Here is an 18,446-nt window from a genome sequence, read left to right as displayed (position 1 = left end):
GTGACCTCTGCGCACTATGCGCCTCAGCATCCACTGACCCCGCTGTGTCATTTTATGTGGCCTACCACTTCGTGGCTGAGTTGCTGTCATTCCCAATCGCTTCTACTTTGTTATAATACCACTGACAGTTGACTGTGGAATATTTAGTAGCGAGGAAATTTCACGACTGGACTGGACTTGGCATCCTATCACAGTACCACGCTGGAATTCACTGAGCTCCTGAGAGCAGCCCATTCTTTCACAAATGTTTGTAGAAGCAGTCTGCATGCCTAGGTGCTTCATTTTATACACCTGTGGCCATGGAAGTGATTGGAACACCTGAATTCAATTATTTGGTTGGGTGAGCGAATACTTTTGGCAATATAGTGTATATTGATAGTGAATGCAAAGAGCTCCAGTTTCACTTTAATTGAACAATCCTGTAATGGCAAATGTTCCTGGTCATAGCGGGTTCATTGTGTTACACGCAGTGAGAGGACGCATGTTTACTCTATTTCTGTGGAGTGATAAATGATGAAACGAAATCTCAAAGGTTTTGCTTCTTGAGAAATAAGGGCTCATGGGTTTAAACAAAAAGCATTAAAATAACGTTAGAAAGTGAAGAAATTAGAACAGAAACATTTTACTCTTGCATAATATATATATATATATATAAACAGATTTTTAGTATAAAAAAAAATATATAATATGGGTTGTAAATGAAAAATGACCAAAACTGAAGTTTTGGTAAAAGAGACATTTTATTTATTTAGAAATACTTTGATATTTAAAACAATTTTTCATGTCAAGTTATTTAACTTACATAACCAAATATATACAAGATGAGAGACATTATTTCAACCAGTGTGAAGCTTATAGGTGACTGTCCCTGAAGAAGGCCCAAGTCGAAATACTTAGGTGAATGTGTTAAATTTTTCTGTGTACAGCCAAGTGATAACAATGGGTTTTTAAGTTAAATGATTATTTTGCTTGGACTTAAAACCCCACATATGTATGATGTATGTGGATCTTAATGCATTTTTTCTTCTTTTTTTTAAGGAGTGAACCCTGTTGCTGTATTCATGTGTTCTCATGTTTATATCTGAACATGTGTGGCACTCACCCAGGTCATGGCACAGGCCAGCAATCTGCACACAGAGAATGTCTTGCTTTGATATGAGGAGCTCTGGCTGTCTCTCGTTGAGAGCCTGGACTAAACACCCTGCCAGATATCCCACTCTACACCACAGAAACACAAGGTCACACCAACATGCATGAAAAGGAAATGTAAAATGAAAGTCAAAACTGCCCAATTCACTTTTTTAAAGGGATAGTTTGCACAAAAAAGAACATTCATCATTTACTCATCCTCATGCCATCCCAGATATGTATGACTTTCTTCTGCAGAACACAAAGATTTTTAGAAGAATATTTCACCTCTGTTGGTCCTCACAATGCAAAGTGAATAGTGACCAGAATTTTGAAGGTCAAAAAAGCACATAAAAGGCAGCATAAAAGTAATCCATTTGCCTCTAGTGGTAAACCCTAAAAAAGGGCAAACATATAAAGGTTTAAAGGAAAATTAATTGATTGCTTTTTTCAAACACATTAAGGCCCACATAATACATTTCCATATTTTGTTTCCTAAAAAAATAGCTTTTATGTTCAATTGTATTGCTTGTAGAAATCGTGAATATAACATTGATATAGGAGTTTTTGCCTCGAGGTCAGCTGCCTTCTCAAAAATGCTGCATTTTTACTTTAGATAAGACTCACTCATTGCTCCTGCCCCAGGATGCAAAAACCTTTTTAGGGTTAAAAATATGTCTTCAGAAGCGATATGACAGGTGTGGGTGAGAAACAGATCAATATTGAAGTCTTTTTTACTATAAACTCTCCTCTAGTGCCAGTATGTGGCGATGTGCACGAAGAATGTGATTCGCCAAAAATGCAAAAAGAATATGAAAGTGAAGATATATAGTAATAAAAAAAAAAGGACTTAAATGAGGAATCGCGTGGCACCATTCGAGCATCGGACGTGTGAACAACGAGCTCTGCGCACTTTGCTAGTTTTAATACTTATGACATAAACCGGTGAGATTCGATACACTCTGTTCCATAACTGTTCTAGGAGGACAATATGTCAAAGAATTCAGGGCTCTGGAGACATTAAAAGACACTTACGTGCTCAAGCTGACGCCCCCAAGCAGGCCGTGAGCCTGGGAGTCGATTTGGACGGGGAGGTGCGTGAAATGCGGCGGGAGATACTCAAATGCTGACGAAGGTCATTGCTGACTTGAAGGATCTTGCTGTGATACGTCGATCAATCACCGCCATGGAGGCGAAGTTCACTGATGTGGTTACAAGAGTGGGGGATGTCGAAAAACGGATTGATTACCTGGAGTCATCAGAGAGGGAATTATCTGCTAATCCACTAGCAACCAAGGTGGATTTGGAGCATGTCTGGGAGAAGTTGGAGAACGTGGAAAACCGTAGCCGGTGGAATAACGTCCGTATCGTTGGAGTCATGGAGGGAGTAGAGGGACAGGATACGGTGAAATTCCTGGATGGGCTCTTTCCGAATCTGCTCGACATAGCAGGCCATAAGCTGGAAATCAAGCGAGCTCACAGGGTTCCTGCTCGGTGATCCATGGAGGGAGACAGGCCCCGATCAATTCTGGACAAATTTCTGAGATCATCTGATAAAGGTCTTGTGTTAAGCGAGGCAAGGAGTAAAATAATTTCTTGGAAGAACCACAGCATTTTCTTGTTCCCAGACTTTGCGAACTCAACAAGAGAGAAACGTGATCGATTCAAGGAATGCAAGAAACTTTTACATCAATGGAAGGTCGCTTTTGCACTGAGAATAAATGCTAAGGATGGCCGTAAAACATTCACATGCCCACAGCAAGTGATGTCCTTCATTAAGTCAATGGAGTGAGTGAGTCATCTTGTTGTACTCACGTTGTGACCAAGTGGACCGGCTCGCTGAACATTTGCTTGACTGTTTAGGGAATCTGAGCACTTTTGCTGTGCTGGTTCCACCTAGCGGCTGGAGTTTATTTTGTAGAGTAACACACCTTCAGGACAGTTTTATGGATGAATCTACACGCTCTTTGTGTTTGTTCCGCCTACTGGCTGGAGTTTGTTTTATTGATTATTTTTGCTGTGTAATTCTGTCTCACAAAATTTGTATAGAAACACCGGACTTGAGCAATCCGACAGCAAGGTTGTAGCGGGGGCTCTCGCAGGCGTGCATGGAGTGTTTGAGTTTGGAGGGATGGACGCCAGTTGGCGCTGTTGTGCGCCAGGTTAATGCGCACATTTTTCTTTTTTCTGTTTGTTTTGTTCGGGGGCATGTTCGGGTTTTGAGGGTTGCAATAATGTTGGAATGTGGTCTTTGTAATCTCGTTTTTGACACACATCTATTTTTTCTTATATGTCAAAATGTCAAATGTTAATATGAGTGGACTGTCTCTCTCCACATTGAATGTGAATGGGTTGGGGCACCCCATAAAAAGAAGGAAGGTTATTTCTCTTTTTGAGCGTAAGAAATGTGATATAGTGTTTCCTCAAGAAACGCACCTGTCTCCACAGGAAGCTGAAAAATTTGGAAAGATATGGGGTGGGCTTTTTTTTTTATATATATATATATATATATACACACTATATTGCCAAAAGTATTCACTCACCCATCCAAATAATTGAATTCAGGTGTTCCAATCACTTCCATGGCCACAGGTGTATAAAATGAAGCACCTAGGCATGCAGACTGCTTCTACAAACATTTGTGAAAGAATGGGCCACTCTCAGGAGCTCAGTGAATTCCAGCGTGGTACTGTGATAGGATGCCACCTGTGCAACAAGTCCAGTCGTGAAATTTCCTTGCTACTAAATATTCCACAGTCAACTGTCAGTGGTATTATAACAAAGTGGAAGCGATTGGGAATGACAGCAACTCAGCCACGAAGTGGTAGGCCACGTAAAATGACACAGCGGGGTCAGCGGATGCTGAGGCGCATAGTGCGCAGAGGTTGCCAACTTTCTGCTGAGTCAATCGCTACAGTTCATGTGGCCTTCAGATTAGCTCAAGAACAGTGCGTAGAGAGCTTCATGGAATGGGTTTCCATGGCCGAGCAGCTGCATCCAAGCCATACATCACCAAGTGCAATGCAAAGCGTCGGATGCAGTGGTGTAAAGCACGCCGCCACTGGACTCTAGAGCAGTGGAGACGCGTTCTCTGGAGTGACGAATCACACTTCTCCATCTGGCAATCTGATGGACGAGTCTGGGTTTGGCGGTTGCCAGGAGAACGGTACTTGTCTGACTGCATTGTGCCAACTGTGAAGTTTGGTGGAGGGGGGATTATGGTGTGGGGTTGTTTTTCAGGAGCTGGGCTTGGCCCCTTAGTTCCAGTGAAAGGAACTCTGAATGCTTCAGCATACCAAGAGATTTTGGACAATTCCATGCTCCCAACTTGGTGGGAACAGTTTGGGGATGGCCCCTTCCTGTTCCAACATGACTGCGCACCAGTGCACAAAGCAAGGTCCATAAAGACATGGATGAGCGAGTTTGGTGTGGAAGAACTTGACTGGCCTGCACAGAGTCCTGACCTCAACCCGATAGAGCACCTTTGGGATGAATTAGAGCGAAGACTGTGAGCCAGGCCTTCTCGTCCAACATCAGTGTCTGACCTCACAAATGCGCTTCTGGAAGAATGGTCAAAAATTCCCATAAACACACTCCTAAACCTTGTGGAAAGCCTTCCCAGAAGAGTTGAAGCTGTTATAGCTGCAAAGGGTGGGCCAACGTCATATTAAACCCTATGGATTAAGAATGGGATGTCACTTAAGTTCACATGCGTCTAAAGGCAGATGAGCGAATACTTTTGGCAATATAGTGTACCATTGTTTTTGTTTTTTTTACTTCTATTTCTACTCTTTATCCATCTATCTATCTAATATATATATATATATATAGCTTTGGCTTTGACAGCATACTACCCAGTAACGGCTTTCCAGCCGGGTGCCTTCCAGTGGCCCAAACAGGGCATTAAGTATTTGGGCATTTTATTCCCAGCAAATTTGTCTGATTTAGAGTTAATTTTGACCCCTTAATAAAAAGGTTTGAGTGATGTGGGCAGGTGGGCTTCATTACATTTATCTATGATTGGGAAGGTTAATGTTATTAAAATGAATTGTATTCCAAAATTCAACTGCCTGCTACAATCTCTCCCTGTAGATGTTCCCCTCTCTTATTTCAAGCAATTTGATGGCATAGCAAAGTCCTTTTTTTGGAATGGTAAACGTCCCAGATTACACTTCAGTAAGTTACATAGACCGATTGACAAATGTGGGCTAGGCCTACCCAAGATTTTGTTTTATTATTATGCATTTGGTCTCAGGCATTTGGCTCATTGGTCGCTTCCACCTGAGAGAGCCCCTTCCTGGTTTTGTATTGAACAGGAAGTTCTTACCCCTATTTCGCCATTGCAAAGCCTTTCTTTCATTGCAAACCCCGTTATCACGCACTTGCACTCGGTATGGACAAAAGTGTCTAGAGTGTTTAATTCAGACATTTATTTAAATATTGCTTCGAGCATATGGCTTAACCCAAAACTATGCATTAATAAGTCCCCTTTCTGCTGGACAGAGTGGATTGTGAGGGAGGTTAATATGCTCGGTGACCTATATGAGAGTGGAGTGTTGAGATCCTTTGAAAATCTGGTTCAGTATTTTGGGATTCCCAGGTCTCAATTCTTTAGGTATTTACAACTGTGCCACCTGCTCTGTACTATTTTTGGGAGTAGTATACACCCCCCTAAATTGACAGATACTCTGGGAGGGGTGATTCCTGCTTTTGGAAAAGGTCATGAGGCATCAGTGTATTACTCAATGCTAATTCAAAGTCTGGGGGACAGACCTTCAACTTCTCTCAAGAGCTTATGGGAGTAAGATTTAAACTTAGTATTGGAGGGGGGAGTGTGGGCTAGGATTCTAAAAAAACATCAAGTCTACATCTAGAGATGCAAGGGTGCACCTTATGCAATTTAAGATTTTACATCGATTCTATTGGACCCCCTCTAGATTATATAGGCTTGGTCTTAAAGACACACCCACCTGCTGGCGATGCCAATCAGAAGATGGGGACACAACCCATGTTTTTTTGGTGGTGTGTTAAGATCCCAAAATTTTGGTTGAGGTTTCAGAGTTTTGTGTGACGTATTGGGCATCAAATTTCATTTTACCCTAGACTCTGTATTTTAGGCGATGGGGCGGTCATTAATATAGGGGATAAATGCATAAAAAAATTGGGTTCTAGCCAGTGTTCTGATCGGCAGACAGGTCTTCCTTAGGGAAAGGAAGTCGGCTGGAGTGCCCTAATTACAGTAGTGGTGCACAGAGATGGGCAGGGTAGCGGCATTTGAGGAAATGTCATATAGAAGGCTAGGCAACTGGGATTTATTTAATAAGAAATGGGGCAGCTATTTGGCCTTTTTGGAAGGCTCTCCAGGAGGGGCAGTGGAGAGAGATTTATGGTTTTAAAGGTGTGTGATTATTATTACTATATATATTTCTTTTTTTTTTTTTTGTGCATACTTTGGCTTTGACCAAAGGGATATTTGTTGAGGGTCAGGTGGGGTTAGGGATTGGGAGGGGGAAAGGGAATAATGAGAGTTAAAAGTTGATTCTGTGTATATATGTTTTGCTTTTCTGTTTCATTCGTTAGAATCAATAAAAAGTGTTAATCGGTGAATCACCATTGAGAATAACGGGTAAAACACTGTGTAAACATAATTTAGGTCGTACACTGTAAAAAAGTTTTTTTGTGGTAAACAAAATGTACTTCATATGATAAATAAATTAATTGGTTTTATTCAAGTAAAAAAATAAAAAAAATAATTGCTTCTGAAGACATGGATTAAACCACTATCCACTTAAAGTTTTATGGATTACCAGGGCTGTACAGTGCGACATATGTTGTAGCACCCGTGCGACACAGTTTTGCATGTGTGTGAGACAGAGCCACTTGTTTGTGTGAAGTGAGAGTTTGTTGTGTGCTTGTTTGTGTGAGGTTAATCGACGGCGCATCGCAATTTTACTTGGTAGTTGTAGTCTATTGTGTGATTAAAATGTCATGTCCCGGCTGCGTAGAGTCCATACATCCAACATCAATTCCCACAATTCCTAGGGAACAATCCCATAATTCCTATGCAGTTGCCTCTATGCCATTTCCTCAGCTAGTCGAGTGAGTTTGATGCTCAACCAAAACCCCAAACGAGCCCGTGAGGAAGAAACGAAGAAAGCAACACTGCCAAATGAAATTATGGGAGAAACGAAGGTGAAAATGTTTCTTGGCTAACTTTCGATGCTAAACAACAGCCCTTGTTCTGTTGCTGGTGTATGGAGGGTCCAGAAAAAATCAGAGTAGACAATCCTTATGTAATGGGTAACAGCATTTTAAAAAGGGATAACATAAAAAAATAAAAATAAACACAGCACTTCCCAATGCCACGCCAGGAGACCAAATAGGAAAGAGTGGCCAGCAGACATGCTAAATCTGTGACACACACACACACACACACACACACACACACACACACACACACACACACACACACACACACACACACACTGCACTAAAGCAATGATGCAACTGTTGACAGTGTGAGTCCAGTATAGGAGTGTCACGGTTTGGGTGAGTTTGCTGGTTTGCAAATAAGAGTTCTTTTATTAAGTGATGTTTGCCCACAGACCCACAGATTTGCCCTGCTAATCTGAAGAGTAATATATGGATGTTATTTGGATTGTGATTAGCGATATTGGGCTATATAAACAAAACTGACTTGATGTTAAGCAAGAGGTGTTATGTTCCTGCAGTCTGCCATTATGTGCAAATAAAGAAAAATTTTGCCTGAAAACATTTCTTGTTAAGGTTTGGATTTTGTGTGCCCTGTATGCAACATTAATGTCCTTTGCCAGTCACATGCCTTTTTAAGTGATGAACTGTACTACTTGTGGTTGTTTTCAGAGATGGTAACAGATGTTTTATACTTGTGCTACAATTGTATGGCCTGTGCTACAAAGCTTTCAACCTTTGTAGCACCAGTGCTATGTGCAAAAAAAGTTAACGTACAGCCCTGATTACTTTTACGCTGCTTTTATTTGATTTTGGAGCTTCAGAATTCTGGTCACCATTTACTTGCATTGTATGAACCTACAGAGCTGAAATATTCTTCTAAAAATCTTTATTTTTGTTCTGCAGAAGAAAAAGTCATATACATCTGGGATAGCATGAGGGTGAACAGGGCGGTGTTAGGATTTTTGGACCGCCTGACAACTTTGCACTCTGGGCCCCTTATCTCAACCCGTATGACATTTTTTTCATGAAAAGTTATTATTATTAATAAATGTGAACATAAGCATGATTGCACATTCAAAAAGAGACACTAAAAAAGGAATTTGACTTAAATAACTCACTACATTTAAAAGAAATAACTACACAATAAATGAATGAATAGTATAATGTTTAATCATATCATTGGGAGTTGGGACTGTGTTTCTAATGCAAATAATGGATTTTTTTATGTTTAAATGTTCATTTAAGTCAGAGAATAAGATTGTATATCTCAAGAAAAATTTCCTCCTACAGGAGCATTAGAATATTACCGATTTTATACATGTGAAAAACAGACAGCTTTGCCGACAATTCTAAAAGGCCCAGGCTTTAAAGACCTTGAGCCTCGTTAATTAAACACGAGCAGAGAGAATTTTTGTGTAAATCGTTTGTAAAGCTGGTCAGCCGTTAATTTATGGATTCATAAAATGTTTGTATTTTTAAAATGTTAGTCGGTACGATTAAAATTTACACCTGCTCCTGACCAAGTGTAAATCGGTTTGTGCGTAAGACATCCGAATGTGTTGTTTTCTTTCAGACAAACTGCCATGACTTAATTTTGATAGAAGTAAAATTAAATAATTACATTTACTAATAATTAAATGAGTGAAATTAACCTTAAAAAAATAACATAAAAAGCTTTTATTTAGAAATGTTTCTTTGCTGCTTGCATTTATTTTTTTCAAAGTATAGTTTTTCCCCAACTCTGCTTATCGCATTTCCAGCAGAAGTTCTTGACATGAGGTGAAGGTTCACAGAAAGTCGCAGTTTGCGTTTGATTTTCTGAAAAAAAAAAGTAACATAAATAATGCTAATAATAAATAAAATAATGCCCTCTAACGTTACTGGCTGGGCATTTTTTTATTTGATAAGAGCTCTATAATTTAGGTTTCATAATTTAGTACTGGCATCTGTAAATTGCGTTCAGTTGCTAATGTACGGTCGATACTAATGCTATTAAACCCACAAACACATCGCAGGCAGGTGCGGACAAAACAATGGGGGGGACCTGCACTCTGTCGTATAGCTTGCAAATCTGTAATATCTTACAGCATTTAGGTCAAAGATCTTCTTCAGACATTCAATTTCTTTGAAGATTTTTCCTGTTGCAAATCTTGGATTTACTCATGAAGTTCTCCAATGACGCTAGAGATGTGATCAACTGAACCAGAGAAGCAGACCTCCACCTGCTATCGTGAACTGACATTTTTTTACACTAAAGCTTCAGGTAAAACCATTTTTATTGACTTCTAGGACTGTTTAATTAATAAAAGAACCTATGATGACAGCAAAAGCATGTGATGACTGCAAGTTCCTCACTTTCTTTTAAGAACGAACATGTTAGGGATGCTCCGATCAGGATTTTTACAACCGATACCAATCTTCTTGACACCTGATCGGCCGATACGATCCCGATACTGATCATTTAACCTTTTATTAGGATCTCTGTCATAACTGGCAATATGTAAGCTTTCTGCACACTGTCACTATTAATTGAATTTTCCTCTTCCCAGTAATATCACCTTGCCTAGCTTTTGCTGACAAAGTGTAAAAAGTTTAAAAGGCTTTTTTTTTCTTTTTTTTTTCTAAGCTTTAGGCTAACAAATATTCTCTATATTGAGATAGAGCGCCCTATAAAAAATTTTTATAAAAAAAAAAAAAAAAAAAAAAAATCTTAGTGTCAAGTTTAACACAAACTGATAACCCATAGGTGAAATTAAACTTAATGTGACATTTTTGGTCACGTGACGCCATGCAAGAAGCAGATGTGTGAGCGACAAGCTCTGCGCATTATTATTTATTATTTTCATGTTATAATTTGGTGAAATTCGATACACCCAGTTACACATTTGCTCTTTGATTTAAAACATGACAAAGAAGTCAAAATCATCGGACTCTGGAGACATTAAAAGACACTTACGTGTTCAGGATGAAAGCCCCAACAGACCTACAGACCGGAGACTCGATTTGGATGGCGTGGCGGGAGAGGAGATCCAGCGTCAGTTGTCCAACATGTCGGTGATGTTGACGAAGGGCCATGCTGACTTGGAGGATCTCGCTGTAATACGTCTATTGATTACGGCGATGGAAATAAAATTCTCTGAGTTAGTCACAAGAGTGTTGGATGCTGAGAAACAAATCGATTATTTGGAGTCTTCGGAGAGGGAATTAACCGCTAATCCGCCCGCGGCCAAAGTTGATCTGCAACGTATTTTTGAAAAGCTTGAAGAGCTTGAGAATAGAAACCGCAGGAATAACGTCAGAATTGTTGGAATTCCTGAGCATGAGGAGGGCAGAGATATGCTGAAATTCCTAGATGAGCTTTTCCTGAGTCTGCTCAACATAACAGGCCACAAGCTGGGAATCGAGCGAGCTCACAGAGTCCCCGCTCGGAGATCTGCTGAGGGAGACAGGCCCCGATCGATTCTGGCCAGATTTCTGAGGTCATCCGATAAAGATCTCGTGTTGCGCCAGGCGAGGAGCAAAGGGAAGCTTTCTTGGAGGAATCATAACATTTTCTTGTTCCCGGACTTTGCAAGTTCGACAAGAGAGAAACGCGATCGGTTCAAGGAATGCAAGAAACTCTTACATCGGCGAAAGATCTCGTTTGCTCTAATGTTTCCGGCCAAACTGAGAATAGAAACGAAAAACAGTCAAAAAGTATTTACATGTCCAAATCAGGCAAAGTCTTTTATTGAATCAATGGGTGAGTAAACCATTGGATGTTTCTCATATGAGTGGGTCTGGCTCGCTGTACGTACTCTGGCTTTTGAGGAAGCTGGGCGTCATTTTGGTTTCTTTTTGCGTTGGCTCCGCCTAGCGGCTGGAGTTTGTTTTGTGAATAACACTTTCCTTAAAGAAGTTTTTGTATTGATGAAAGATTACTTTTGCACTGAACTTCCCGGCCAGTTTGAGAGTGGACACTACAGATGACCACAAAATATCTACGTGCACACACAAAGGATGTCTTTTATAAAGTTGATGGATTGTGTAAGCCATGGTATATAATTTTATGCGGCCTCCGAGTGAATTGACTTGACCATCCAGGGAACCGTGATGTCGGTTTTGTTTCTTTTTGTGTTGGCTCCGCCTGGCGGCTGGAACTTGTGCCGTTTTACGGGACACTGGAATGATTACGTCATCTGCTGAACTCATAACAGCTGGCTCACTGAACATTTGTTTGTCTGTGAAACTGAATGGTTTTATATCTGCTGAAATTTGTTTTGAAGAGGATCACACCTTTAAAACAATTCTGTGAATTAATCTACATGTTCTGTGTTCATTCTTCCTTTTAGCTGGGGGTTATTTTACAAAGTATTTTCTGTTATGTAATTTTGCTTCACAAATTTGAGGCAAAATTGAGCAATCCGATGGCAAAGTTGTCGTGGGGGCTCGTGGGCGATCATGGACCTTTTGAGTTCAGAGGGATTGTCACCGGTTGGCGCTTTCGTGCGCGAGGTTAATGCGCACGTTTTTCTTTTTTCTGTTTGTTTTGTTCGGGGGGGAAGTTTGGGGTTTGATTGTTTCACTAGTGGGGAATGTGGTCTGTATAATTTTGTTTTTGACACACAGTTTATTTTTTTTATTATATCAATATGTCAGTTGTTAATATAAGTGTACTCTCTCTCTCCACATGGAATGTGAATGGGTTGGGGCACCCCATAAAAACAAGGAAGGTTATTTCTTTTCTTAAACGTAAGAAATATGATACAATGTTTCTGTTGAAACGCTCACTTGACGCTGAAAAGGCGTTTGATATGGTGGAATGGGATTATCTTTTTAAGGTTTTGGAAATATACGGGTTCGGGAGTACGTTTATTGGATGGATTAAGTTACTTTATAGACAACCAGTAGCGGCGGTACAAACAAATGGACTAATTTCAGATTGTTTTACTTTGGATAGGGGCACCCGGCAGGGTTGCCCTCTTTCCCCATTATTGTTCTGTCTTGCCCTGGAACCATTAGCAACCGCAATAAGAAAGGAGGATGATTTTCCAGGGGTGGTGGCAGGAGGTATGGCACATAAGCTTTTGCTTTAAGCAGATGATATTTTATTATTTGTCTCTGACCCCAGTAGATCTATGCCTTGCCTCCACAGAATTATTAATTCCTTTTCTAAGTTTTCAGGATATAGAGTCAATTGGTCTAAATCCGAGGCTTTGGCTCTGACAGCATACTGCCCAGAAACGGCTTTTCAGCCGGGTGCTTTCCAGTGGCCCAAACAGGGCATTAAGTATTTGGGTATTTTATTTCCAGCAAATTTGTGTGATTTAGTTAGAGTTAATTTTGACCCCTTAATAAAACTGTTTTCGAGAGATGTGGGCAGGTGGGCTTCATTACATTTATCTATGATTGGTAAGGTTAATGTTATTAAAATGAACTGTATTCCAAAATTCAATTACTTACTGTAGTCTCTCCCTGTAGATGTGCCCCTCTCTTATTTTAAGCAATTTGATAGCATAGCAAAGTCTTTCATTTGGAATGGTAAGCGTCCCAAATTACATTTCAATAAGTTACATAGGCCGATTGACAAAGGTGGGCTAGGCCTACCAAGATTTTATTTTATTATTATGCATTCGGTCTCAGACATTTGGCTCATTGGTCGCTCCCACCTGAGAGAGCCCCTCCCTGGTTCTGTATAGAACAGGAGGTTCTTGCCCCAATTTCGCCACTGCAGAGCCTATCAAATTAATCTGAGAAGCTAAGTTACATCCCGTTATCTCGCACTTGAACTCGGTATGGACTAAAGTGTCCAGACTGTTTAATTCTGAAATTTTTTTAAATGTTGCCTCGAGCATATGGCTGAACCCCAAACTATGCATCAACAAGTCCCCTTTTTGCTGGTCAGAGTGGATTGGGAGGGGGGTTACTACACTCGGTGACCTGTATGAGAATGGAGTGTTGAGATCCTTTCAAAATTTGGGTCAACTTTTTGGGATTCCTAGATCTCAGTTCTATAAGTATTTACAGCTGCGCCACCTGCTCTGTACTGTTTTTGGGAGTGGTTTACACCCTCCTAAAGCGGCAGACACTCTGGGAGAGGTGATTACTGCTTTTGGAAAAGGTCATGAGGCATAGGTGTATTACTCCCTACTAATTCAGAGTCTGGGAGACAGAACCTCAACTTCTCTTAAGAGATTATGGGAGAAAGATCTAAATTTGGTATTGGAGGAGGGAGAGTGGGCTGGGATTCTAAAAAATTTCAAATCTGCATCCAGAGACGCAAGGGTTCACCTCATGCAATTTAAGATTTTACATAGAGTCTACTGGACCCCCTCTAGATTACATAGGCTTGGTCTTAAAGACACACCCATCTGCTGGTGATGTCAATTAGAAGATGGAGACACAACCCATGTCTTCTGGGGATGTGTTAAGATGCAGGAATTTTGGGTGAGGATTCAGAGTTTTATGTGCGAGGTTTTGGCCTCTCAAATTTTATTTTGCCCCAGACTCTGTATCTTGGGAGATGGGGAAGTTATTAATTTGGAGAATAAGCTCGTGAAAAACTGGGTCCTAACTAGTGTTATGATCGCCAGACAGATCACTTTGAGGAGTTGGAAGTCGGCTTGAGCGCCCCCTTTTCAGGAGTGGTGTTCAGAGATGGCCAGAATGGCAGCTCTTGAGGAGGGGGTATCCAGAAGACTGGGGAGTCTGGACATGTTTGCGAAGAAGTGGGGCAGATATCTGTCTTTTTTGGAGGGCTCTTGGGGAGGGACAGTGGAGAGAGAGGTGTAGGGGTTTTATGTGTGTGATTGTTTTATTTATTTTAGTTTTATTTTTTATTAATTTATTTATTTTTGTTGTGTGTCTATGGTTGTGTGACCACTGGGGTGTTGTATATTGATTCTGTATATGTGTGCTCTGCTATGTATATATTTAATGGTTGAATCAATAAAAAATGTTAATCGGAAAAGAGCAAAAAAAAAAAAAAAAAAAAAACATTTTTGGACATTGATTCATTGTCATTCATATAATTATTATTCCTTATTTTATTTTTGCATTATATTTAATACATTATATTATGGTATCTTAATATGGCATAAATAATTATATTTATAAATAGTTCCCCTGCCTTTTCATTTAGTTGGACGATTGTATTAATAGTTTCGTAAATTTTTCACTTGTTGCTGTTTAATGAGGGAGCACACGCTCTCTCATGATGGCAAGAGATGAAAGGAAAGTGGAGTAAGAGCGCATGTTTCTGGACTCTACAGGTGCTACTATTATTGTTAATGCCGTTTAATCTGGAGATATTTAATAAAGATGTTTGAATTAAACCACATCTTGTAACTCGCACTATTACGGAGATGCCTATGCCTGGAACAGACTGAGAATCTGCCGCCATGAATGATAATCTGTTTCACAGATTGCGATGTTTTCCCTTTGCCTTTTTGCATGTGAAACGCCACATTAAAAGTACACAAAATTTTCATATTCCCCATACCTCTCTCACTGCATCGTTCTTAAATGCTGAAACAAGTTTGTTGTCTTACAACACTAAGCCAGTATTCCTCACAGTCTGTTATGCCATGAGAGTGCTACTGAAGTCTTAAAGGAGCCACATAACTTTTGCGAATTCGGCCAAATTACCGATCGAGTCATAGGACGTGAATATCGGCCGATCAATCGGAGCATCCCTTGAACATGTGTTTGCTAAATCAATATTTTACGATGTGAATGCACTCCATTAAAAAAATAAATAAATAAAAAATAAAACTTTAAATTACTGTTTGAATAGATGTTAAAAGCTTCCTATTTTCATTTACTGACGAGTCTAAAACCTTCCTTATATGGCGTTTTCATGGGCGTGGATTATGAAAATTGTGCATGAACGCTCTACTTACGGATGTTTGGAATTTGCCAACATTCACATGTTTGACTAACATATCTGGGGAATACAAAGCACTCGCGAATCCGGAGGAAAGTTTTCGGGAAGCTCCATTTTACACGTAAATTACTCCCAAATAGTTCACTCAAAAATGTAAAATTATTTCATCATTTACTCACCCTCAGCGGCACTGTAATGGGGGGGGGGAGGGTGGCGGTGAGGGTGAGTAAATGATGAAATAATTTTTAATTTTTGAGTGAACTATTCCGTCAATACACGTTCTTAGAGCATAATTCATCAGTGTGTTTTTCCAAAGGACAAAATAATTTCTATTGTCTTCGTAATCTTTCATCAAAATTTAATAACTTGTTCCGCTGGCTGACGCAACTTATACTGACTGAGCAAATATATTAACCAATAACAACAGTTTTTCAAGGTCAAAGTATACTTCTGGTGTGCGCGTTGTGGACTGCTCCGTGCACAGTATGTGTGACGCAACATCAGCACGGCATGAAAGCGCACCGCCTAGATTTTCTTGACTCCTCGGCTGTGCGAATCATCTGCGCATCTGATTCATTTCTGCAAACCGGTTCTTTCGGACAGTTCATTTCCATGAGCCGGTTCAAAAAACCGATTCAGTGGTTCTTTTACGTCATCATGTAATGACGTCTCTAGCACTTAATTTTAACGTCCCGGAGTCATGGTTTTCACGCTCAAATATTTAAAGCCATATGTTGAACGCACATTGCTGATTATTACCTTTTATTCAATTAAGTTATAATTGTTTCATTCTGTGATCCTGCATGTCGAATACGACCGATATTGATTTCATCTTGGATAAGTTTCCTACATTAAAGTTTTGCACCTAAAGCACCCAATACAGACACTGTGCACAAACACGGATATGTTCTACGTGTCTTAAATTTTATTTAATAAAATAAGAATGTTTCCAGTACATTTTGGTTGAAACTTACAGTTCGCCCCAGGCCCATTCATGTCCTCGGTACACGCATGCTCATAGTATCAGCAGCTCCTCATTAAGACTCCTTGGTAATCCTCGGCAAACTTAGACAGTTCGCGGACCGGCTCTTTCGGTTCTTTTTGAGTCAGACACGACCGAAGAGCTGACTTTCGATTCTGCCTGTAGGTTTGATTTTTTTCATTTCAAACAGTTTTTTGGTTCAATAACCGGTCTAGTAACTCGTAAGAGTGCCTGTATGAGTAAAACTCGTTCATTTCTAACTCGGTGTCAGGCTACTAGTCATCAGCATTTATGTAATGAAATTCAGTTTCTTGAAAACGTCCATCATAGTTAGCTACACAAATCATTAAGTCTAATTTAAAAAATAGAAATACAACTAGAAAACTAATATGTTATTAATAATTTGTATTAGTAACATCGATGAAAAAATGCTTAAGTCTCAAGACCTTAATTTGCAAATATTTGTAAATCACTCAAAAATAACGCAGAAACAATCATCTGTAGATTTCTAAATGTTTTATTCGGCTACTGCAGTTACCATCTCAACACACAGAAGTCCTCTGTAATCCTTGGCAAACTTCGACAAGTCAGTGGGACCAGCTCATTCGGTTCTTTTTATTTTTGCAGATATGTGCTGAATGCACTTTCACACTTACCCAATGGAATGCTCAAAGCGGTTGTGGGAAGCCCCAGGGAAGACCAGGTAAGTTCCTCCAAGCTGTTTAATGTGGCGAAGTCTCTGAAATTGAGGCGTGTCTATGATTTGGACCAACAAAGGATGCAACTCAATATGGCCATGAATGGGGTCATTGAAAACCTGTGACACAAACAGAAGATCTGTTTATAGGATTTCACATCTGGCAGAAACAATAGTAAGATCTGGGTATTAAATATTCTGAGAAAGTGGTCAGTGAAGTTGGCTGCTTTTGCCTCATACCTTCATGGCATCAGATGAGATTTGCCAGAGTCTCTGTAAGCAGTGGAGAACTCGCAGACAAGATCCCAGAGGACTAAGTGACATTATGGACAATTATTGCCATTAAAGCGGTAAACAACGGTAAATACACTTTTGCATTATAAAAATGCCATCAAAGGAGAATAAACAGCTGATCTGCACATTATATTGTGCTGCATTATATTTTAACCTGAAGATAAGTAGATATCAGCTTGTTTCATTTGGTTAATCACGTCAATCATCACAAAGCATCACTAGATAAATGCAAGCAACACTCACAAAATACCCATCTTCTCCAAATGCAGCTCTGTAAGGTACGGTAGAACAGGACCTGTTATTTTCTGTTCTGCAACAGATAAGTGTTGCTACTTTACATAATCGGTTTCATAAAATAAAAAATATTATTAAAATCAGATATGTTAATGACTAATATATACTGATAGTTTAATAACTCATATTACTTATCTAATAATATTGATAAAAGCGTTTGATCTAAAGTTATTGATGGATGTTAATGGTCTAATGTTATTGATATTAACTAACTTTATTATTCTACTGTTATTGATGAACGTTATTAATCTTATGTTATTGATGAAAGTTATTGATCTTTGATGAAGCACCTCTGAATATTTTCTCCCATTCGCTGAGTCCTTCTCTCCGCAGATAAGCGGCTGTCTCTTCTACATCCCAACGCCTGAAATCTCCATCGAAAACCTGTTTCGCATCAAGCACACACTCTTCATCTTCTCTTGTTCGTTTCATCCGTTTTTCCATCGTTTACCGTGTATAAAAACAAAACAGATTTTCACTATCAGAGCCGGCGCAGCGAGCGTGTGGAGATTTACTCCCTCGGCGTGTTCACCCCACGATCAGTCGGTTTGTGTCGCGCCGCCTGTCGGGTTGGAGTGTGCCCTCATGTTGACGTGTCAAGGGTGGCGTCCACTTTTTTTTACTGGGTTGGCCCATGTGCGGCACAGACTCATTCAAGGGTGGCATGGAGCGTAACTCAACGTCCCACATAATAATAATAATAAGCAGCAGCAGCAGCAGAATAATAATAATAAAAAGACATACATTTTCTGGAATTTCAATAGTGAAATGTTATTTAGTAAAGTAATTGATTAAATATTATTAAATGTTAAAGGGGTCATGACATGCATATATTTTATTTAAAATTTCTTAAGGTTCACTTATGTTAGATAAAAAAAAATAAAAAAAAATGCACAAAAACCTACCCCGTCTTTGGCCCTCTGCCTGAAACGCTTGGTTTTATGTGTACAGTACTTCATCTTTAAGACACATTC

At 39.7% G+C, this 18,446-nt stretch overlaps 1 protein-coding gene across 4 annotated transcripts in view; it reads right to left on the bottom strand.

Annotated features, from left to right (window-relative positions):
* samhd1 (SAM domain and HD domain 1) overlaps nucleotides 1-18,009 on the bottom strand; it is a 72,271-nt gene extending 54,262 nt beyond the window's left edge. For 2 of the 4 annotated variants that reach the window (XM_051660412.1, XM_051660413.1), the window contains exons 1-5: nucleotides 17,763-18,009; nucleotides 17,422-17,488; nucleotides 17,125-17,197; nucleotides 16,844-17,004; nucleotides 1,103-1,218 (exon numbers count right to left, since the gene is read on the bottom strand). In XM_051660412.1, the coding sequence (XP_051516372.1) occupies nucleotides 1,103-1,218; nucleotides 16,844-17,004; nucleotides 17,125-17,197; nucleotides 17,422-17,488; nucleotides 17,763-17,916 (571 nt within the window). In that variant the 5' untranslated portion in view covers nucleotides 17,917-18,009. The remainder of the gene's footprint in view (nucleotides 1-1,102; nucleotides 1,219-16,843; nucleotides 17,005-17,124; nucleotides 17,198-17,421; nucleotides 17,489-17,762) is intronic. The other 2 variants (XM_051660415.1, XM_051660414.1) reach the window with 2 other exon arrangements.
* Nucleotides 18,010-18,446: the final 437 nt, after the last annotated feature.

The sequence above is a fragment of the Myxocyprinus asiaticus genome, chromosome 28 (genome assembly GCF_019703515.2).
Source record: "Myxocyprinus asiaticus isolate MX2 ecotype Aquarium Trade chromosome 28, UBuf_Myxa_2, whole genome shotgun sequence".
Lineage (NCBI taxonomy): Eukaryota > Metazoa > Chordata > Actinopteri > Cypriniformes > Catostomidae > Myxocyprinus > Myxocyprinus asiaticus.
The sequence above is the reverse complement of the archived record's forward strand: the minus strand, read 5'-3'. Positions and strand labels throughout refer to the sequence as shown.